This window comes from Podarcis raffonei, chromosome 5, assembly GCF_027172205.1.
Source record: "Podarcis raffonei isolate rPodRaf1 chromosome 5, rPodRaf1.pri, whole genome shotgun sequence".
NCBI classification, from domain to species: Eukaryota; Metazoa; Chordata; class Lepidosauria; order Squamata; family Lacertidae; genus Podarcis; species Podarcis raffonei.
The window spans coordinates 5,518,523-5,542,570 of NC_070606.1; the positions used below are offsets into that span (position 1 = coordinate 5,518,523).

General features: G+C 43.7%; 1 protein-coding gene across 2 annotated transcripts in view; it reads right to left on the reverse strand.

The window, feature by feature from the left end:
- Window positions 1–4,116: 4,116 nt before the first annotated feature.
- Window positions 4,117–24,048, reverse strand: part of SEMA3E (semaphorin 3E) — a 166,589-nt gene continuing 146,657 nt past the window's right edge. For both annotated transcript variants that reach the window (XM_053387680.1, XM_053387681.1), the window contains exons 11-17: window positions 19,795–20,017; window positions 17,700–17,791; window positions 16,232–16,273; window positions 14,321–14,487; window positions 11,192–11,259; window positions 7,392–7,531; window positions 4,117–6,274 (exon numbers count right to left, since the gene is read on the reverse strand). In XM_053387680.1, the coding sequence (XP_053243655.1) occupies window positions 5,822–6,274; window positions 7,392–7,531; window positions 11,192–11,259; window positions 14,321–14,487; window positions 16,232–16,273; window positions 17,700–17,791; window positions 19,795–20,017 (1,185 nt within the window). In that variant the 3' untranslated portion in view covers window positions 4,117–5,821. The remainder of the gene's footprint in view (window positions 6,275–7,391; window positions 7,532–11,191; window positions 11,260–14,320; window positions 14,488–16,231; window positions 16,274–17,699; window positions 17,792–19,794; window positions 20,018–24,048) is intronic.

Genomic DNA, 24,048 nt, shown 5'->3' on the forward strand with positions numbered 1-24,048 from the left:
ATACAATGGTACCTCTAGTTACAAACTTAATTCGTTCTGGAGGGCCATTCTTAACCTGAAACTGTTCTTAACTAGAGGCGTGCTTTCACTAATGGGGCCTCTTGCTGCTGCTGCGCCGCCGGCACACGACTTCCGTTTTCACCCTGGGGCAAAGTTCTCAACTCAAGGTAACTCTTCCAGGTTAGTGGAGCTTGTAGCCTGAAGCGTTTGTAACCTGAGGTGTTCTTAACTCAAGGTACCACTGTAGATTCCCAACCTCCTTTTTATTGTGCAATTGGCAGCATTAGAAAATGTGCTGGCAAATGAGCCACCAACTTGCATCCCCATAATGCCCCAGAGCTGGTGTCAAATGGCCACTACAAAAATAAAATAAAAAGATAGCAATTATTCAGAGAAAAATATACCAAGTGGCTTTCTTTTCCAAAAGAATGAGGTGAAAAAATACTCTTTGTCTTCTGGGGCGGGGGGAGATCATCCTCATGTTGAGGATACTTTCCTCAACATGTCCAGTTGGATGAAAATTTACGGGAGGATATGCAACAGTGTGTGTTAGCCTATTATCCGAACAGAATGTCCGTCCATGGGTTTCATGACGAGCCCACACACAATAAAAGGAAATGGAGAATTCTGACCATTTACTTCACATTTAATTAGCCTATAACAAAGAGAAGCAGGTATTAGACAGGAATGGTATTCAACATCTACATGGACTTCCATTTTATTTCAGTAAAAGTGTCTTAATTGGCAAACCCACATTGGCAGACTCTTTTTATTCCACACAGCCTGTTAGTCCATCGGGTGAGTCTCTCTCAAAAGAGCAGAGATGTTGCTCGCCCAGAGCTTTTGCCATAATGCCTGCTCCATGCCAGGTGGTCAGCCTCGTGGCTGTAGCGGTGAGCCAACGACACCAGAACCAATCTCACGGAACACCTGGCAGGATTGTCAAAATTGGTCTTCTGTAAAATGGGCAAAGCAACCCTAACCCCAGCTGGACAGCAGCGGGGGGCGATGAAGTGCCATAGCCAGGGCCACATCTGCAATGCCACTGCTCATGCCAGCCAGGATGGAAGGCGGGTAGTGGCAGGAAAGGCTTGGCTTGGTCCTATGATGTCTAGTGATGGGTGGCAAGCTCAGGAACCCAGGCCGGCTCAGTCCCTCCCTGCAATGGGAATGATCCACTGGGGGGGGGTCTTTCTGTGGGCTGCCACCCACACTTCCACCTGCCTGCACTTTCCATAGGGAGGATGTTGAGGTCTGCATGAGAGGAGGGACACCACTCCAGCAATGAAGGTCAGAGCAGCTGTTTTGGATCGGCTGGAGGGAGACTCAACATTTGGAATGCAGCCTTAGAAAGACGGATCTTGCAGTGGGACTCCATTTATTAGCTAAGCCGCCACGCCAAGGTACAGCTTTCAGCCTGCATCTACTGTAAAAGGTAAAGGTAAAGGGACCCCTGACCATTAGGTCCAGTCGTGGCTGACTCTGGGGTTGCGGCACTCATCTCGCTTTATTGGCTGAAGGAGCCGGCGTACAGCTTCCGGGTCATGTGGCCAGCATGACTAAGCCGCTTCTGGCGAACCAGAGCAGCGCACGGAAACGCCGTTTACCTTCCTGCCGGAGTGGTACCTATTTATCTACTTGCACTTTGAGGTGCTTTCAAACTGCTAGGTTGGCAGGAGCAACGGGAGCTCACCCCGTTGACATCTACTGTACTCGTCAGCAAAATGTGCCTGCTTAGGACTGTCTCGGTGTATGAATCAGAAGATTAATTTAGAGCACTAGTGGACTTAAAAGGACTGATTATCCTGGAGGAAAGGATACTGCAAGGTTAAACAGCAGTTGGGGCAAATGAAAGCCTAGTGGTGAGGGCAAAACCGATTGGGGAAAGAAAATGACATCAAGAACATCTGAAACAAAGTGAACATGGACTTCCGGGTTAGCGCCATCGGACTTCCGGGTTAGCGCCATCGGCGAATGGCGGCGTTCCTCCGATCGGGGGAACGGGCTCCGTGGAAATTGGGTCTTCCCACCGCGGCGAAGGTGGGGACCCGCTAGAAATCCCAGGTGGAGGGAGCCTGGGAACGTGGGGTTCGGCAGAGCACCAGGAGCGCCTCCCCTACTCGCGGGGAACCCCATTTTGGGGCTCCGGAGCGAAGTGGGGTGAGTAGCGCGGTGCTGTGAACTGATTGCTAATTTCACGGAGGGAAGCCGCACAGCCATCGCTGGAGAGCGCTGACTTTTTCCTGTTGACAATTGTACCCGTGAGTAAACGGGTAAAAATTGTACCCTAAACAAGTACCTGTGAGTAAAAACGGAAAATTGGATCAAGAAATACTTGAATTAGGCTCTGAAGCGGGAAGGTTCAAAACAGGAAGTCCGCCTCCCGCTTTTTGTAAATAGACTGAAGCAAAAACCTTACAATCTAATAGCCTGGAAAGTTGCCCTAAAGGTTGGAATTTCCTGCATTTACAACTAATAAAACCCCCTTGGAAGCAGGTGAAAAGGGGGGGGGATCTGACTGTTTAAGCCTGCAGGAGAGGGAGTAAAGGAAAATAAGTTTCCATCGTCTCAAACCTGGGAACGGGGTGTCAGGACAGAAATTGCTGGAGACATCCATTGATTGTATGTGGAGCATTTTGACAGATAGTTAAAAAAGAGAACCAAACTGACTTCATTGCTGTCTTCTGCATTTTAAAGAAACAAAGTATTTGAAAATTGAAAGTAACTTTCTTTTGTTGGACATGTTTCAAAAAGATGGATACAAATAGAAATTGTGTCCCCTAGAGGGAGCTTGTCAATTTGTTGCTGCAGTTTACTTGGAGACCTCACAGCTGCGAGATTGGGATCGTGGGACCAGTCGTTTGACCTTGAATAGAAATGTGTTGGGAGGAAGTTTTGGTGTCTGCTTTTTGCAAGACAAATGCTTTCCTGGAGCAGTTGCATGAGAAGATGGATTTGATGAATGAGAAGTTGGACTTGATGACTGCTGTAGCCAGTGAATATGGACTAACAGGAAACATAGAAATTATACAGCGACCAACTCAGGAAACTGGTTCGACTGGGCAAGTGCAAGGGCAGATAAAGATGGAGGAGGCTGCGATCGCACCCCAAGCAACACAAATGGAGAGATCCGAAGCCCTGCAGGAGCATAAGCCGCTGTTCTGGAAGATTGAATTTGGAGTGGGCCTGGGAGAGCCTGGAGTTAAGGAGGCTCTTAACTTTGGTGGGACTTGGAAACATGCTGACAACTATTTTTTGGATAGTTACTATTTGGATTACAATGATGATGGTGGGGAGTGGGACTGTGGGGAATGGGCTAGTCTGATGAAGGAAGATGGATATAACTATCGGTTGGAATCCCCCAGAGACCTACTCCTCAAGGAGAAAGGGAAGAAATTAAGAAAGAAACCAACAAAAGATAAGGAAAAGTGTAAGCATAAACAAGAAGAAGAAAATCTGCAGAAGAGGCATAGAAGAGACTTAAGGGCCTCGGACATAAGATCACCAGGTTGATGGACTGGATGGAATGGGCAGTAAGGACTGACATAACCCGAGAACAGGAAGAAGGGATGTTGGATAAAAATTAGGGGGGGAAAGCCTATAAAAGGAAAATTTTCTTTTTATTTTTGGAATTAGTGTAAAACTAATGAAATATTAGGGAAAATGTTGGAATGGAACTATCTGGCTTTAGTAGAAAGGATATAAGGAGTTATGTATAAATATGTTTTAAATTTTGAACTTTAAGGTTTTCTTTTTATGGTAAGACAAGGTTAAATAAATCAAGGTAAACTGAATAACAGAATATGGCAAAAGATGGAAAGGATTTGTTGAGTTAACTAATAGGTAAGACTATCTAAATAAGAATTGAGAAAGACAGAAAGAATTTGCTGAAACAACGAATTAAGTTAGAATACAAAAAGGGAGGTGTGAGGAGGTCAAAGAAATAAGCAAATGAAAAGATGTAATATGGGATTTGTCTTTTTTTCTTTTTTCTTGCTTTTTCTTTTTTATTTTGTTGTGATGTATTTGTTCTTTTTTTCCTTATTTTTTGTCCTTTTTCTTGTACTTTTGAAATTCTGAATAAATATCATTATTTTTTTTTTAAAAAAATGAAACAATGTGAACATGTAGTTTTGGAGTGTCAACTGGAAATTGCCGAAAAAGAAAATAGAGAATATGAACCTTTCTATAGTTTTCCTGCAGTGCTAATAATCTTTTGCATCATATTGAAATTTAGAATCTGTGTACTGCACAGAGCAGAATGTAATGCTGTTTCATTGCCACAAGAGGGAGATCGCATTAGCTTTTGAGAGAGGATGCTTTGCTCCTTTGGTAGGTGGTTATACCGACCTCCCAGAGAGAGAGAGAGAAAAAACATCTGGCATAATCAAATGGTACTACTTGGCTGTGGTTCAGATGCAAATGGAATCAATCAGTCAAATGTAGAAATAAGTAGCAATTTTCTTCAGGCTTTTAACAATATTGATGGCTCTAAGAACCAGGGACGGGCACCCTGTTCATCATTTCCAAATTAAGAAAATGCATTAGTGTGAGGTGGCGTGCCAAAATGAACCTGATTGTATTTGTGCTGCATCTTATGCACCTAAGTGTGATCCAGGCTGGGCCCCCTGGATCACAGAAAAAAGATGCAGGCCCTGTGCTGATGGGAGGCGGATTATGACAAGCAAATCCTTTGTGGAAACAAGCGTGAAGGAGGCAAGGGGTGGAGGAAATGGACTCTTGTGCTAATCTGAACGTAATTTTAGTAAATTTGGAAAATTCCAAATTGGACGTGCTGGGCACACAGCACTTGGATCTTAAGAAGCCCTGGTCCATCCAGATCAGTACTGTTCACACTGATTGGCAGCAACCCTCTAGGATTTCAGAGAGGGAGTCCTTCTTCCAACCCTCCCTGGAAATCAAACCAGGGACCTTCTGTGTTCAAAGCAGGTGCTGCACCTCTGAGTGATGGCCCTTCGTCCTAGAAAGACAATTCTTCCTGGTAAGTTATTCTCCCCAAAAGAGGACACTGGAGTCAGCCTTCAGAATTAGTGGTAAACGGGACACAGAAATTGAACAAAGATATTTTGGGCACAGCTACAATTAGTCATGATTAACTGCCCTTGGCATCAAGTGGGATTTGAGTTAGCCACAACCAATTCCATTGCTTTCAATGAGATACAATCATTGCTTGCTTTTGCTATATTGTACTCAGTGTCCCCCCCCCTTATTTGTTTTTAGTCCTTTTATTTATGACCCTTCATCATTTCTGTTCACAGCCGTGGCTACTGTCACATACACAAACAGATTTCTGCAGCAATGAGCCCCAGAAACTGCTCTTCAGAAATGAAAACTGGAGCCCGTGGGACGCAGGGTATATGCCACGTCAAAAATTTGCAAGATGTTTGTGAAATCAAAACGAAACCATACATTGTTGCTTTGTGATGCTTTAGCATTTGTGTTCACTTAAATACCCCCAACAACACACTAGAATATACAGTACAAACATGGTCCATGCTTGATTAATTGGACTAAATGTTGAATATGATGATTGTCAGATTGTCCTTAAATGGAAAACTCATTGTGGAATGATATACCGGTAAGTAGACCAAAGAATTAAGCAGATTTGCTTTTTTAAAAATGCATCTAGACAGACATGAAGTGTATAACTTACTTAAAACACATTTCCCCCCCATTTCCAGTCTCAACGTTTCATATATATATAAACCTGTATTCGTCACTAAATCCAAGACGGATTTCCCTTTCCTTAGGTCCAAAAAACAAAAAAGCTTCCTTGAATCTGTGGGATTTCTTTTTCCCATCAAGAGTCAGCAGTGTGCCTGGGAACACGGTAATGGTCAGGTTTGATGCGTGCCTTCTTCTCTTGCGGATTGGCATACTTCCACTTGGACGGAGACATCTTCAGCTTTTTCCTCTTCTTGTCCGTGCACCACACTTTCTCACAATACTCCTCCACTCTCTGGAAGTTGCTGTAGCCTATTAGCTGCAGGAACTCCTTGTACCAAGGCCTTGAGCCCTGGGCTATGCTGCTCTGAGCCGGACAGGGCATCTTGTGCGATGCATCTTCCTCATAGTCTTTGTTGAACATGTCGTCCACGCGCTCTTCTTCCACAACTTCTAGTGTGATTTTTCTTACTGTGTGAACAATGCTGTGCTCCACTGTCTGGCAGAAATACGTCCCGGCGTCCATCCTGTGCAGCCTTAAGAACAAGAGGCCAAAGTCCACTTTGAGTACCCTTTCATCAGTCTTCACCTGAGGGTGGGCAACAAGGAAATGGTGTTATTCAGTGGAAATAAAGCAATACAGTAATACAGTAATATCACATGGGTGTGGTTTTAAAAATAATATAATAATAATCAGGAAAAAGGAGGTAAAAAAGTGTAAGGGGAATTAGAAACACTATGACAGGATAACAGAATCATGGAGTTTCATTGGGTTTCTGGAAAGCTTATCAGGAGCAACTTGAGTGCAGAAGTTGGAGCAAAGGGAAGCATAATTTGTGTGTGTTTATTTCAAACATCTTTGGGTTCAATGCAGTCAAAAACTAACCACCTTAAGGTACTACTCATTTTAATAAGAGAGATCAACTCTTTAACTGAAATCAATGATATTTGGGGTGGAAGTTGATGTGCTCGTGGGGGATCCATGTGTCAGAATAATTATATAATAACTGAAAGAGGTGCTTGATAACACAGCATGAATGGGTGAAATGCAGATCTTGGGTTTTCCTGGTGGATTACAGGCTCGACTCTAGGAAGAGTGCACAAGCTCTTGGCTTGCTCCTCTGACCATGATGTGCATGACCTGCCTACCCATGTCATGTGTGAACTGGTCCACAGAGGAGAGATTACATATCAAAGAAAACGGCATCATTCCCAAGTACCCTTCCCCATAATCTAAATAAACTGGTTATTTAAATGCAGTATAAATATTTACAGAGCAACCTTTCCTTTTAATTTAAAAAGAAGAAGAAGAAGAGTTTGGATTTGATATCCCGCTTTATCACTACCCGAAGGAGTCCCAAAGTGGCTAACAATCTCCTTTCCCTTCCTCCCCCACAACAAACACTCTGTGAGGTGAGTAGGGCTGAGAGACTTCAGAGAAGTGTGACTAGCCCAAGGTCACCCAGCAGCTGCATGTGGAGGAGCGGGGAATCGAACCTGGTTCACCAGATTACGGGTCCACTGCTCTTAACCACTACACCACACTGACTGCAGTAAGCACAACAGAACGTTTCACAATATTGCACAATATTGTGATGATAAGGATATGATGATGGCTTCAAAATGCCATTAATACTGGAGGATGTGAAGTAGACGAGGGGGCCCGTGCAAGAGAGGTTACCCCCTTCCATTCAGTGAAAAAGTACCTCTTCCTTCCGTGCTTCGTGTGCTCTCTGTACAAACCAGATCACTTTGGCCTGCAAGGTCCTTGGTATACATTCAAGGAGAGTGCTGTTGTATTCTATTCCATATACTAGTCGCTCTTCGGTCTTATCCAGGATGTCTCCTATAAACACACACAAAAACCTGGTTTTTGTCTTCATTTGTCTTCCCCCGGGCCAGCCCAAGCCATTTTGCCATCTGAGATGATAAAGCTGGACACTACGGCATCCCACAGTGCTGACAGCTGCTGCCCACTGCTGGCAGCAGAGAGAAAGGGCCTCAGCTCTTGTGAGGCTTCACCAAAACTCCTGGTCAGGCAGCTGCTAGCAATGGAAGCTCAAGGGGCATGGCAGTGCCTGGCAAGGGACCCACTCTTTCTGGGAGACCTGCAGGGCCTGGGCAGGCAGCAAAAGGCACTCTGTCTGCTGTCTCTCCCAATCTGCCGTCTGAGGCAGGTGGCTCAGGGTGGCACATGATAGGACTGGCCCTGGCCTTCACACGGAGCCCCCTCCAGACTTCTAGGAAAAAAATTAGGCTTCACTTTTAAGACACAAAATAACAAATAACTTCCATTATAACGACTGGTGGCAATTGAGGATTTATCAACGTACGCCTTCCTTGAGCAATTTATTATTGTTCTGGTTCCCAAGATCATAGAAAGTGACCTTTTGTTTTAAAGAAAATGTCTGCAAATGGCTTTTCAATTAGAAGCAGCCTCTGCTGCTGATCTTTTGTTAAAAGTGCTAACAAAGCAGTATCTGCCAAAGGGCTACTTTAGATAATATGTTTTTTATATAAGCATTGCATATGTCTGTGTGACGTGAATGGCACTGCCTCTTTCCTGAAGGAAATGAGTAGTTCTGTGTCTGAGTTACAGGATTTTGCAGAATGTGCATGCCTAGCAGTACTGGCTTTTGCTTTTAGCCCCTCAAAGTGCTCCACAGAGCTACGATACCAGATTGAAATAAAGCACGACACTTGCATCAACAGGGCAACGGGGCCAGGCATGCAAATTCTATCCACTTCTGTCAAAAGGGGGAAAGGTTATTATCATTTTTTTCATTTCCCATGAAAGGAGATGCTCTATCTAGTAGAACAGAGATTCATCAGTAGTCTATACTCATACCCCTTGATCCAGCTAAATGCTTGTAAACTGGACTTCTTGCTTTCACATTCAGGAGTTAAATTAAGTCTGAATGGACCACTGCTTAACAACTTGGTGGGATCAAGTCTTCAGTGGCTGCCACTGAGCAAATGATTTTGTTGTCCTGAGGCCAGAAATTAGTCATCTGCTGATCTTTATAAATTGCATAAACTTGCCAAGAGAACTTGCAGCCCTTTGCAAGACACATGCCATGCTGAATAGAAGGCTCTTTGTGGAAACAGTCCTCCTGTAGGCTGCATTTAGTGCCAGAACCATGAATGCCCACTCAATGGTGCTTCTTGAAGAATAGGAGGCCAAAGCAATGTCTTTTGTCTCTATTTTATAATTTGCCTTTCTTCCATGATAAAAACTTCAGTTTTTCTTAGAATTATGACTCTGCCACATTCTAATCTGAAGGTCTCTTGAGTATCTTACAACCCTATATAAAATTCCAATGCATGGGGTTTTTTTTACAGTTAAATATGACAGTGTGCTATATATTCTGTTCAGCAGCAAACTCTTCAGAGAATTGCATCAAAACCCTAAACAGTATGGAATTTCCTCACATCACCAGACAAATCTGAAAAATATTTGCGTTGAGAAATATTTCCCTTCAAGATTCTAATCTGCCCTACATGGAGTCATGATTCCATCAAAGCTTTCTCTGGCAAGGTATTTAGCAGGAGAAGGGAGGGTAAAGCTCTTTGGGTCTGGTCCACAAAATGATGCCTGCTATCTAAATGGTGCACTTGGGAAAGTAATTAAAGAGATCGGTAATTGAGAGTTCTAGGCAGGTTCAAGGATATGAATGCATTATGCTTCTGGCCCCTGCTAGCCTTTGTTTCTCTCCAGATTTATTTCTGCTTCATTGCAAATTCTCTTTGGAAACTTCATGTTAGGTCCTAGTACTCAAGATTAACAGAGGCAGAACCATTGGAGGCAAGGGCCAAGTCCAGTAGAAGATGGCTGCTACACAGAGGACAACTGTAGCAAAGCTGACCCAACAGACAGATGTGAAAACTGGCAGCTAGAGAGGGCAGCAGTTGCTTAGGGAGACTAGGCAGGTAGAGATACTTAAACAGAGTGGCAGGCACCTGTTAGGCTTGACCTGGAAGGATTTATTGCCAGGCCAAGTTAGGAAGAACTAATGAGTTCATTTGTCTCTCATTTGCACTGAACGCTAAGCCAAAATTTGGCTTACCGAGAATGAGTAAAAGTGATTCTGGAGAGGAGATTGCAGCTGTTATGCTGCTCCCCAGTTCCTTTCTTAGTGTGCAGTGCTGAACTAAGCAATGATTTGGCTTAGTGCAGGGGCCACCAATGTCCGGCATGGGGGCCAGATAAGGCCCAAGTCCCTCGTTTATCTGGCCCATGGTGACCACCGCCCTCCGCCCCCTGCCGCCGCCCGCTCTTACCAGTGCGCTGCGGTGCAGCACAGGGACCCACTTATGGGTCGGAGGAGCACCGGAAATAGCTTGTGTGCATGCGCAGGGCCCTCCTATGCGTGCGCAAATGCTATTTCCGATGCTCCTCCGACCCAGAAGTGCACTGGAAATAGCGTGTGCACACGTGTATGGGACATGCTCCCCCGCCCTCCGGCCCGCCGCACGATCGTAACTGGAGACACCGGCCCGAGGCAAGAAAAGCTTGCCAACCCCTGGCTTAGTGTGTCGTCCAAACCTGTGTTCACGGTTTAGCTTCCCCAGATAAATCACAAGACAAACCATTCTGGGAGCCCATGTCTGCTCCTTCATGCTAAGCAAGCCATGGATTGACTTAGCATTTTAACACACACACAAAATGGCTGGTTAGCACTTAACATTAAGTCATCTCTGGGAGTTGATTTGCTCATTTGCATTAAACCATGCTTTGCCTTAGCATTCAGTGCAAATGAAGGCAATGGCAGCCAGATTAACCCACTGGTTCCTCCTAACTTGGCTGGGCTAGAAATCTAGGGCTGCTATGCGTCCCGGACATTACCAGGATTTCACATGCGGAATTGACGTCCTGGATCTTAGCCAAGTCAATCAAAAAATTGATCTTCCTAAAACCAGGGTCTTCCTAAAATAAGCTTTCGGGGTGTCCTGGTTTTTACTTTTTGAAATATGGCAACCCTATAAAAAACATCCCAGTCTATAAATCCTACCAGTGGCCAGGTGACCATATTCATGTTCCAGCAGATCCTGACACAAATTTGCATAATTCATCAAGTCTAGCACTCAAAAGGTTTTCTCTTGACAATTTAAGAACGTTTTCTTGGGCCACTGAAAAAGCTTCATGTATCAAAGAACTTTGCCTAAGCAATAACCCAAACCAGATCTCCTTGGTTTATACATTTATACACAAACTTGTATTGGCAGACAATCAGGATGATGTACCTAAATTAATGAAATCATTGATTTAAGTTCTCTTAGGGTTCTTCTTGTAAAGGTATGCATTGCTAAGTTCCCTGTATTTCAAAGGTGGGGAATCTGTGGTCCCCACGCTGTTTCTGAACAACAAATCCCTTTGTCCCTGGCTATTGGCCATGCTAACTGTGCCAATGGGAGCTGGAGTCTAACAGCCTCTAGAGAGCCACAGGTTGTCCATCCCTGATGCGCTGACTCACTAAAGCATTCTAACGCACAGCATGAGAATTACCAAGAAATTGCTGGCCAAAGCACTGCTGAGCTGCATTTCCATGACGGACATCTTGTCTGCGGAAACGTCTAGGGAAAAGTAAAAAAACAAAACAAAACAATTTGAAAAAAATACAACTTGTGAACAACCCTCAGAAGCCTTCCCCAATTCCTGTGGGAAATTCATATGTTTGTGTCATCTTGAGGTCCTTTAACTGAAAATGCTCTTCTAAGGTCTGGAAGGAAAATGTCTAGTATTTTAGGGAAACCCGTAAGAGGTGCTTATGGAAATTTCATTTCCAGAATCCAGAGTGGCTACAAAAGGTCTCTAATCTCTGCTATGATTAAAGGACCACTCACCCAACCTTTGAGATTGGAGATCCAAACAGCATATAAATAAACAAGAAACTAGAATATTTGGAGAAGCCTAGGCCAGAACCTTTCCCCCTTACATCTAGCATTCTTTGTAGATAAATTAATTATCTATTATTAGGTATGGAAGAAAATGTCATCATGTGAACACCCCTACCCCAGACATAGGTATATCATTGGGTTGAGAACTTGGCTTTAGGCTGCTTTGCCTCATGGAGGGGACCATCGCTCTCATGTTCAATGAGCCGCAGGCCCAGGAGTAGCACTCCTCCTGTTTGCAGAGTGCCTGATATAGGTGTGTAGATTAAGGTCGTTTCCTTCTTAGCAGCTATTTGGTATGCAATATATCCTGCAGGAGCTAATGACCTCTAGGCGAACAGTGCTATCTAAGGGGTGCATCTCACAGTTAGAGATGCTTCTTGCATTTGTGGACTGTGACAAAGCTAATAGACTGAAAATGGCCATTGCAGGGTCTCCAATCCCTAGTGAAATTAAGGCCAAGTACATGTAACTCAGCTGGAGGCATTTTCTTCCTGTTACATTTCTTTCCCTCTGTCAGTTGCCTACCTTCCCTCTGTGCTGCTAGACAGAAAGTTGAAATAACAGTATATAGAATTACACTGCATACACATGCCTAATTTGCAATAAACATTTCTATCCAATCAAGGTGCACGTGGTAGGGAATGATTCTTCATATTTCCCAGTCCAGATGGGGCAATGCATCCCCCTCCATCACTTCCATGTGGAACAGCCACATTCTACTTGATTTAAGCACATGAAAAATCTAAAGTTATTCTGTTGGGAATATTTCCCTGAGTGATGTTCAGGAAACGGGACGACAAAGGCAGAACAGTTTTGAAGATTCCCACTTTGTCTTCTACATTTAAACAAAATAATGTGCCACTATTGGAAAAGAATATTTCTAAACTTTGTTCTGGCCAAAATTTGAGCATAATCAAAGTTTTCCTTCATGTCTTTTCATATTTCTACATAATAGTGAAAAACTCTCTGGAAGGGATTTTGTGGGTATAACAACAATCATGTGTTGTTATAATGATGTCATTTGATTGACAGGGGGCCAACCCCACCTTCTTTCTTTCCTCTTCTTTTTTGCTGTTGTTTCCACTGGTCTGGATTGGAAAAGGAGAGGCAGAAAGGGAGTTTAAAGGGTATTTTAGAGGGTTTTCCCCAGTTAGAAATTTTTGCTTATGGACGTGGGGGCCTGAAATGTAACCCCCTGCATAAGTAGATATCTCCATGACTACACAGAAGATACATAGTGCTAGTTTGGTAACAGATGCCTTGAAGTCTGTCCCAAGGATTTGGGGATCAAGTATTTTGTGGAAAAGGAAATACAATTTATGCTTTTAGGAGGGTAACCAACCATCATGCCGGACTTGCGAGCTTCACAAGGGCATCTGTTTTGACGGCCTCAGTCTAGGAAGCAGTTTATCGATTTGAAAAACACAACACAAATTGGGTGTGCATGTGACCAATTATGCATTGGTGTGCATTTTTGTGTGAACTGAAAACAACAACAGTGAATACCAATTGCTTTCTTTGGATTGATTTCCGTTCTTCACATAGGACCAATAGGCAAACATTGGACATTTCCTTTTCCATTGAAATTCCCAGACATTCTTATTGGCTTGGCACCATTGCTCTTGAGAAATGGGTTTATCTCCCTCCCCAGTTTTCCAGGCCTGTTTCAGTCCTATTCACCTTCCCCCTTCTCCCATCAGATGCTTTTAAGTGGAGGTGGGGGTGTAAGAAAAAATAGGGAGGTCTGATCCTGCTTCACACATCTATGGATCTTCAGATTTGAAAGTAGAATCAGATTTCTCTGAATCTGCTCTGAGCAGTCACTTCCTAATATGTCTGCTTCCAATCCATGAAGAATATCTGATTGTAAGTTTCTTTCTTCTACAGCCAGACGTACCTCACGGTTCAATGCCTGAAACTGTTGAAATGAATCAATGCACATTGTTGTTCTTTCTTTCTTTCTTTCTTTCTTTCTTTCTTTCTTTCTTTCTTTCTTTCTTTCACCCTTTAAACATTTATTATTCACTATATTGTATCTCCTGAAATACGTTCTAAAAACAAGTGAAAAGAAGTACAGGGCATCTGACTGTAGAAAAACAATCAAAATCAAATATCTTTCTGTACATCACTATACACTGATAAATTAATTTACATCCCCAAACACTATGCTAATAAACAACTGCCTACAATAAGTTAATTCAGTTTCCTTGTACAATAAAGCCCCATCTGCACTATAAATTTAAAGCAGTATCATACCATTGTAAGCAGCAATGGCTTATCCCAAAGAATCCTGGGAACTGTAGTTTGTTATGGGTGCTGAGAGTTGTCAGGAGACACCTACTTCCTTCATAGGGCTGCAGTTCTCAGAGTGTTTTTACAGCCGATCTCTCTTCCCAGGCAACTATGAGAATTGTAAGGAAGCCATGGCTGTTTAAAGTGGTACGATTCTGCTTTAAATCTATAGTGCAGATAGGGTGATGGGGGTAAATTTCAGAGTCATAGTACCAGAGGGACCTTGTAGGGCATCTACTCTGACCCCTTGCTTGATGCTGGGAATCCAGAGCTGGTGTATTTTTTAATGGATGGCTGCCCAAACCATCCATCCTGCTAGAAGGCCTTCAACAAGAGAGAGAACTCTCAAAGGCGCTTCCTAATTCTGGAAGAAATGGAACCATCTCAGCCTGGTATGGAGAACCTATTGCAGAATGCGAATTTGCATGCAAGAAAGGAGTCCCACCTCTTTGCCTGTGTTCCTGTTGGGTAGTATCTAGAACAAGAGATCCCATCCCAAGCACAGTAAGGATCCCTTGCGAGGCAGCAGTCAGCGCAGGCTGTTCCATACATGTCACACTGGTGGAACTTCAGTTGTGCAACGGCGGACTCAGACCCAACATAAATTTGTTGCTGTAAGGAAAGCACCAATATTAGAAGAATGTTGGAAGGCTCCTTCTGTTGAGCCATAACAGCCAGTCCCCAGAGTTCTATAGCATGGTGGGAAAGGACCAAGAAACAAAGCCTATTTAGGTGACCTGTTCTCCTTGAAGGAGCAACAACACCCTCAAAGTGTAACTTAGCTTTGGTGTAGGGAAACAAGAGGGAAGAGACAATACAGTGCCTGCATACCCTCCAACATTTCTAAGGAAAGGAAGAACATTCTGGGATCAAATCAGAAGCCAAGGCAGCTTCTGTAAATCCGGGACTGTCCCTGGAAAACAGGGGCACTTGGAGGGTCTGGGTCCTGTGTTTCCCTAACTCAGGAGCTGGCTTTGGCCTCTCTCTAGGGCAGGGTGGGGCAGTTCAGGCTGACAGAATGGTGTCTTGCCTAAGCTCATCTTGGTCACCTGCACATCAGCATATCATCTTCAGAACCCCCCAGAGAGCTTTCCATTTTGTGGCCACGCTAGAGTGTGCTGGAACCATGGAAAGGCTTTGATAAGATGCCATGATATATATATTAAGGTAGATAGACTACAGAGTCTGACCATTTTGCCTTAAAACACTTAAACCCTCAGGTTTCTTCAGTGAGCCGTGCTACATTTATCAGCTACTGCATTCTCATCAAGTTCCCATTTCTCTCATGAATCAGGATGGCTGCTTGCTTACTTTGCAGCCGATGTAGGACACAACATTTAAAACAGCTTAAGACAAGTGGGGGGGCAGGGGGATACATCTGAATATTTCATAGGGAAACAGTGCGTGAGAATGTCTTGATATTCAAAATTCCAGCATCACTCCATGGAAACTCATTTTAGATGGCATATTAAGTCACACCATGGTAGCAATGACATTTTATTATCAACACAGAGGCATCCTCCCTCTTTCTGAAGTGAGGGGAAAGATGGCAACAGCAGCCGTAATGATCAATGCCAGTAAAAATATGATGCTGTGATCCTAATTTTATTTAATGAAATTATGCTGGTTTTTAAAATGTTTACATTTAGGATTGCCTCCTTAAGCACATTTTGGTTGGTCTAATAAAGGTATTGCCCTAATATGGATTATTATTATTACTCATTGTGTTGTGGGCCAATATTGTGACCCTAACTTTTTATGTACCCCAACAATGCGGTGTGTTTATCAGTTGGTTCTTCTGCATCCACACTTTGGAGATTCTCAACTCCTGTAGAGACGTGGGTTGCTCCTGAGCATGCCAGCCTAGCACAAAGGCTGCTAAGGTGTTAAAATGAGACCAGAGCAGGGGATATTGAACTAATACTGCAATGCAGACAATGAGGAGAGGAGTACACACACAACTCCTTGCATCCTAGTCTGGGATTCTGAGTCTTTGTCTCCAGCTCTTTTCCAGACTGTTGCCTCAATCTATTGACAGGTAAACCCGTCCGGCTTACTGGTAATTTGTTCCATCTTTATCAGTTTTCTTCAACAGGCTTGCCCTCTCAATAAGAATGGGGCTATAGAGATCTGTGAAACACCTATAAGATAATCATCTTGCTTATCTAAGTTATTTTTGCTTCCAACGTCCTTTCACTTTCTTCAAAAATTCTTTTAGTCATTTCGCCAGAGCATGACTCTCAAAATTCGCTCTGAATTTTGCTTCATATGAAACTCAGTGGGAATTCTCATTTATACATGGTATACATGATCACAGTCCTGAGTCATGTAGTCTTATACACAGAGCAACACTCACCCTTTTGGAAGAAATCTCCATGGATATAACAGGAGCTGGCACCTGAAAGTAAATAATTTTCTTTTATTTAGGAAACAGACCAGCTCTGTAGATAACACACACACACACACACACACACACACACACACACACACAGTGAAGTTGAGATAGATAGATAGAATGATTAACAAAATGTTTATTATTTATCTATTTATGAAGCTTCTGCATTCATCAGTAGCTCTGATAAAAATGAAAGGGTGCTGTTGCCAAGGCAGCAGTTACAGAGCTTTGAGGATGGAAAGTCTTCATTTGCTAAAGATAAGTGATGGTGGTACTGTTCTCCATTTGGCGTCAAATGTGTCCAGTGTGTACGTTCAGAAGTTATCCCTCTGTGCTTACATCGTAGGATCAGTTGGCATCTCTGTTGCAGTTATTGGTAAGTCTGACAGGCTGCGGTTCTCAGAACTGAGGTTTTTGGCAACTGGTTGCTCCCTGTTTTTTGGACAAAATGGCATATTTCTGGTTTCTGGAATGTGTGTGTAGGTCAGCAGTAGTCTTACCTACATAGTGGACATCACAGTAATGTATATATTGCTTCAGTGATTAACCAATTCTGATGCATTTGTAACTATATTTTGACAGAGAATGAAAAGCACTCGAGTTATTTACAGGTGCTCTACCAATGTTGCTGAATATTCTGTTCTGCAAAGTATACTAATAACCTGGACATCGTCATCTCATAGTCTGGGAGACAGGGATTATGACGCATGGTGTAGAGACATGGATTTCTGAAGAAAGAAAACCAGAAGAGGAGAGCAACAAAGCATTCAAAGGAGTGGTGAGGGTTGCCCTTGGGATTATTATCACCTGGTGGGAAACAAGAAGGCGCAGGAACATGGAGGCCGTGCCACTGACAGCTTTCTCAGACCACCAGTGTCTTTCATAGAATCAAAATTCTAATGATCTCAAGTAGGAAATGTTTTTGGCTATTTACATGGCAGTTTTGTGTTGGAGCTCAGGCAGAAACCATAATCAAAACCATATATTACAACAATACACTGCAGCTTGGTGTGCCTTTTCATCATCATCATCACCACATTATTATTACCACCACCACCATCATCATCATCTCCAGGACAGTTGTTAAAGCCAATCCTAGAAGCTGCATTGGCTTCCCCCAATTCTTCCCCATACCCCCCAAACATTGCAAAATTCAGCAGTTTTCATAGTCACAGTCCATACACTCTACTAGGGAAAATGTCTTGGTTGGAATGATTTTCAGTTTTATACCGAAACACAGTCCAGTACAATGTTACCAGTGCAGATGATACAAAGGCTAATTTATAGGCTTTATGGCTGAAATTCTGTGCTCATTCAGGGCGCTTAAAACTTATTTACCCCAATGAGCTTTAAGTAGCCTCATGTGTGTGCAGGACTGCGGTCTCTGCAGTTTGGTGGATATGAAGTCAGACCGAAAAGAATACCTTACTTTGAACACTTGCAGCTCTTCAAGAATCACTTCTTCCATCGATTCTGTGTCCTGGTTGTAAATTGTAATGACTTTCAGTACAATCCCATTATCTGCAGTTGAGTTTCAGAGAGAGAGAGAGAGAGAGAGAGAGAGAGATTGAGAACTCAGGACTGTCAACCATATTTATTTGTACACCAGTAAAGTACAAAATGCTTCCAAACAAATATGACCAAAAGAATTCTGAAGGGAAATAGAATGTGATTTTTCATCCACTCTAAAATATGAAAATACAAATGGCCAGAGACAGAAGTTCTCTTCCTCCCATCTGTGAAGTAGATTTGGCTGAGAGAGAGAGAGGCCCAATATGACCTCAAAAGCTTCTGGCTGAGTGGAAATGGGACTTTCTCTTCCTACCCCAGCTCAGAAAAATCATTTGACAGCTCTGTAAGGTAGGTCACTCATGAATATCCTACAAAAGCAGACCCTCCAAGTGTCCCTATTTTCCAGGGACATCCCCGATTTACAGAAGCCATTCCATTTTCTGATTTGATCCCAGAATGTCCCACTTTTCCTTAGGACATCCCTATTTTCATTGGAGAAATATTGGGGGTATGGAGGTATCCAACTCCCGAGCCATCTGAAGGGAAGTTTTTTAATGTTTAATGTTTTATTATGTTTTGTATATGTTGGAAGCCACCCAGAGTGGCAACCCAGTCAAATGGGTGGGATATAAATAGTAAAGTTTGTCTTCTTCTTCTTATTATGGAATAGGATGTTCCTATTTTCATCAGAAAAATGTTGGAGGGTATGCAAAATGTGAGGTGGCAACTCTGCTACAGCCATGCAACTGAATTTGTGGCAAAACTGTGATGTGAACTGGTGACCTTCCTGACTGACCAGTATCATTGATGGTAACAAAATGGCAACAGCGTATAACAGGCTTGTATTATTATTATTATTATTATTATTATTATTATTATTATTATTATTATACTGACCTATACCCGGAGGTCTCAGGGCAGTTCACAGAATAAAATCAAAATATAAAACCACAAAATACAGCTCTAGGATTATTTGACACAGGCAATTATCCTAAAAGTCTTAGGAACAATGTCACCACAGTGGTTTGAAGATCACAGCTAAGGTCCCTTTACAAGAAAGGAGTTGTGGAAGACAGCAGACTTCACCGCTTCTAAAAAACTTTTAGTTAGAAAACACAGCAATAAATCTTCAAACTGAGAAAATGGCCCCATTTAGAAGTCTCCTGCGGAAGGAAAGGCCTGAGGATGAAAGAATTCTACCCCAGCAAAGAGCGGACTGAGTTTTAAAGTAATTGGACACTAAAGTGATCTGACAAGCGTTTAAACTAAGTTACTCCCTCACAACTCACAGCATGCAAGTACTCAATAAATCGGAATCATGCCCAGAATTCATACTGCACAACTTCCAACAATTTGTTCAAGTGCAGAGCGGAGAAGCCACATCTCAGCTAAATCGAGACCTCCAGAACATCTGGCATGAGGCACCCCAGGAGCCAAGGCTGGAGGAGGGCAGTGAAATGAATAGCCAATTGCCCAATGGCCATGATGACAGAAGTGTGGCCCTGCCCATCACAAGGAATGATATCTGAAGAGTACTAGCCTCATTGCCGGGCAACGGACATGCATGCCCTAGTACAGGGGTGGTGAACATGTGGACCTCCTAAGTTCTAGGACTCAAATGGCCACTATCCCAAGGCAGCATGGCCAATGGCCAGGTAACACAGGAGTTATAGTACTACAAAATCTGGAGGGGCACAGGTTTGTGATTTTAAATCTCTCGCCCAAGAGTACTTGCCCCCCAACCTGGATCTTAGGCATCCAGGGATTTCTCTCTCTCTCTTTAAATATACCATATCTTTTCCTTTAACCAAAATACAAAAAACCCAAGAAGTGAACATTGACTAGGGAGAAAGCAGAGCATGAGCATCAGCTGGGAGCCAGAAATTCAGGCCTGCAGGTAGCTAGGCCAAGGAAGACTGCTCAGAGTTCACCTAAGTTCATGGAAGCTGAGTTGGGGAAGAAAAGAAGGGGAAGTGGGTGCTTTTAACCCCTCCTCTTTCTTTTTCATTTACCTGTCCCAATAAATAAGACATCGTATTGCCCGTCTTCTGCTTCCACTCTGTCTACGACTATTTGTTTGAGGTTGTATTTCCCATCCGTCTTCACAAGAACTGGTCTCTTATGAACAGGCCTAACCGACTGATACATCAGTGGGTGACTCCTAGCAAAACGGATTGCTTCATCCGGATAGTCTTTGGTGCTCACGTACATACCTCCATTCACTTTGCTGGCACACTAGGAAACACAAAGTAGATTACAGTTATGATGCCGATAGCCATCCATGGAAGAACATGGAGCTAGTAAAAGGTGGGTCCTGCTTTATTTTGTAAGATTAAGGCTGCTCCCGTATACACATTTACTAAGGTACAAGCATCACTGGACAGATTGGGACTCACATGCACTGCACAGCATCCAGATTCTGGCTAAGATCAAATGATATATTTTGCAGTAAGCATTGCAGTTTGAGAAAATACATGGAATAGATTAGATTTCTAGGTTTTTTAAAAAGGAGTAGATAGAAAGTTGCAACTGTGAACTTGTGATCACTTTGGAAGTTGGATAATGCCAAAGCTGGGGAAAAAATGTAGACAACAAAGCAGCTACAGAACTTGAAGATTGAGGGATTTGTTCCGACGTGTGGAGAGCAATGATGCGTTTCAATGACTTTCCCTTGAAATGTAACTTCTCTAGCAGTCTGTCTCTCAAATGGCTTTCTAAACATCTCTTCTCCAAAAAGTGTACAATAGTTGATGGGACAGATTTAAAACAATATTGATAAGAGTTGTGGTGCCAGGGTTTGTGGGTGAAAGGCTCCCTTAAATCCCTGGGCCTCATAGGTGTTAGAATTTAATGAATGCTTGGAGAGTTAAACTGGAGGTCAGACTCTGAATAGCTGGACTCAGCTTCGTGTGTTCAGGAGATCGCCTGAGGGATGGGCCATTAACAAAGGCAAAGATGGACCATTGGCAAACTAAAGACTCTGTGCCAGCTGGCAAACGGGTTGAGCCCCTCCCCGAGCTCTGGGATGGTTCACAGAGACAAAGCAGAGTGGAGAGTTTAGGATTGCCATTGGGGATGATGTGGGCTGGATGAAAATAGTTGCAGTCTGTAAAAATGCGGCAAGCTGGAGAGAGGTTGAGCCACATCTGGAGTCTTTTTGAATCCAAGGCTGCTGTGACCATGGCAGAAGTCAGACCCTCTTGGAGTGTAATGCTGGGAACCCCTCTATCCTAGGCTCAGGTATGTGTGCAAATAAACCATATATCATAAAGGCACCACAGTCTCCACAGTGCCTCATTTCCAAAGGAAACCTGAATCCTTAATAAGTGCTTGGAATCTCGCAGAGCTCGGAAATTGGGGTGCCGTGCAACAATAAATTATATCGGTCTGATAGAAAAAAAAAGATGTTAAGTGTTCCATTTCTTCAAACATGCAAATGCTAATGCTGTGTTTTTTAAAAGAAAAGAATCGGTCAGCAATATTTGATTCCAATCCCTAGCTTAATTTCCTTTGATTTACACCCATAGCCTTGCAAAAGACAGATGTGCTGAGTGAGCACCCCTCAGAGCTATAGCACATGCCAGTGTTTCTATCCTCACCCTAAACATCTTCTAAAATACAACCATGGGGTAGGATTCAGCCCCAGCCATGCATGCCAACATTTTGTCCTGCAAGAGAGGGGTACTGCTATGGAACTCCTTTCTGCACATCAGGCAAGTAGAAGATTATACATCAGCAATTTGATGTTTGCTTCTATGGCAGAGGAAGCTGTCGACCCCCAGACACTGTTGGAATCCCAACTCCCATCAGCACCAGCCAGCATGTTCAAGAGTCAGGGGCAAGAGGAGTTGCTGTCACAAGTTTAAGTTCACTAACTGTACTAAAATAGGCACGTTTTTATCCTGAAAAGGAAGCTTTAAATTACTCGATAGAAGTAGCTCCTTACAGAGTCTTCTGTTCAAAAGTTACCTTGTGCACTTTTAATTAGAACCATTTAAGGTTTTTGCTAGAAATATTTCAGTAATCATTTATTTCCTACATGGCTGTTGAAAACAGTGTGGTTTTAAGAGATGGTTCAAGCCCAGCCACAGTAGCAGGCTCTCCCTATTTAAATTGGATTTTCAATCAATAAAGTGAAATAAAATACTCTTTATGTTTACTGGAAACATTCAGTCTCAACTTGCGGCAAGGGCTGTAATTGACTCTAATAAACTCCTGCACTTGTCAAATGGGGCAGTGTTTATTTTCTTTTCCCTGGGTCTTGGCTATGCCCTGACGTATTTGCTCAGCCTTGGTTTTGAAGTGCATTTTCTAATCAGCCAGCAGTGGGATTTTCATCCTAAAAGGCGTCACATGTGGCTTTCAAGCAGGAGCTCGGACGTCTGGTTGCAAATGAAACAGAAATGCCAAATCCTGTTGAAAAGTTCCAGCTTGAGCAAGATTTGAGAATGTATCATTTAGATGGATTTAAAACAAAATGTTTGAAAAAATATGTGTAAATCGCTTCAAGGCTAACTTAGGCCATCGGCACATTTTGGGCAGGGGTTTTATTATTCTTTGGGGTTGCTTTGTAGTGCTGCATTTGAAAGCGCCATGCTGGGCATTAAGCAATTAAGCCGACTGTTTAGAGAGATGCCAACAGCAACAGGAGAGGCTCTGCGAAGCTCTAGCAGGGATTTGCCTTAGAATGAATCAATGTTTAAGATCCAGTGCAGTGCTGTGCGGTCACTGGACTAAAGGGGGACAGGCTAGTCCCCTAAATGTTCCCAGTAAATTAGAGTATTAAAGTATCAAAGCCTGGTGCCTTCTTCGCAAAGCTCAGGAAGCTTCTGCCTGGCTTAGGGAGGCAGGCGCGATGCTCCGATGGGGTCCAAGAGCCCTCCCATCACCTCCCCAAAGTACTCCTGTCTTTGGGAAGGAGGCAGCAGGGATCTAGCATTCTGTCAGAAGCCTGCACCCTCCTTCCCAAAGCCTGGGAAGCTTTTGCCCGGTTTAGGGAGGGAGGTGTGATGCCCCCACACATGATGTTGCTCCCCCCACATCACCCTCACAACCTGGCACCTCTGGCCCTAACTGTTCCCCTACAAAAAAAATCATTGCACGCCACTGATCCAGTGGCACAAATACCATTTTCCCCTCTTCATTTGCACCAAGTCTCTGCTTACTCAAAGGAGAGGTGTTCTGACTGAGAAGGCAGTTGATGCAGTGGAATTTTAACTGGCCAAAATAAGTAAGTTAAGGAGTGTGCAGTTATCCTTTCCTAAGTCAAAGTATTTTATGTCCTGTTCCCACTTCCAGGTTTGCAGCCAATAATTCCCTTAACTACACCCAGTGTTGAGAGGGATGCGGGTGGCGCTGTGGGTAAAACCTCAGTGCCTAGGGCTTGCCGATCGCATGGTCGGCGGTTCGAATCCCTGCGGCGGGGTGAGCTCCCGTCGTTCGGTCCCAGCTCCTGCCCACCTAGCAGTTCGAAAGCACCCCTAAGTGCAAGTAGATAAATAGGTACCGCTTTATAGCGGGAAGGTAAACGGCGTTTCCGTGTGCTGCTCTGGTGCTGGTTCGCCAGAGCAGCTTCGTCACGCTGGCCACGTGACCCGGAAGTGTCTGCGGACAGCGCTGGCTCCCGACCTCTAGAGTGAGATGAGCGCACAACCCTAGAGTCTGTCAATACTGGCCCGTACGGGCAGGGGTACCTTTACCTTTACACCCGGTGTCATGATAGAAAGGGAGAGAACCCCATGTAGATGTCCCCCACCCCAGCCAAGCCCTAGTCACCCACAACATCTAGGAGCTCTGACAGGCCCCTCCATATCAAACACCATGCCAGGTTAGAACAGAGGCAGGGCAGAGCGTGGAGGGACCTCTGCTCTAGCTACATGCAGAGAAACTGGCTTCTGCTTATGGACCTTCCTTTCTGGGCCAGGGAAAGGGCATATCTCACCTAGGATCTCTGCCAGTGGGAGTCCCACTGATATGGAGCAGGTTTTGCCCCCTCCAGAAGCAAGCTCCAAGTGCAATGAATGGCAGCCCTTTGTTCATATGGGGGAAAGCAAAGAGGGATGACTCACCTTGCAGCGAGTCATCTGGAGAGACCGGGGAATTATGTTAGAATGTTGTTTATTGATCATAGCTCGGCTTTTAATACCATCCTTCCGGACATTCTTATCAAAAAGCTGATGGAACTAGACCTTTCTTCTACCATCTGTGACAGGATTAAAGACTTTCTGAGGGATCGGACACAAACAGTGAGGATCGGGTCTGTTACA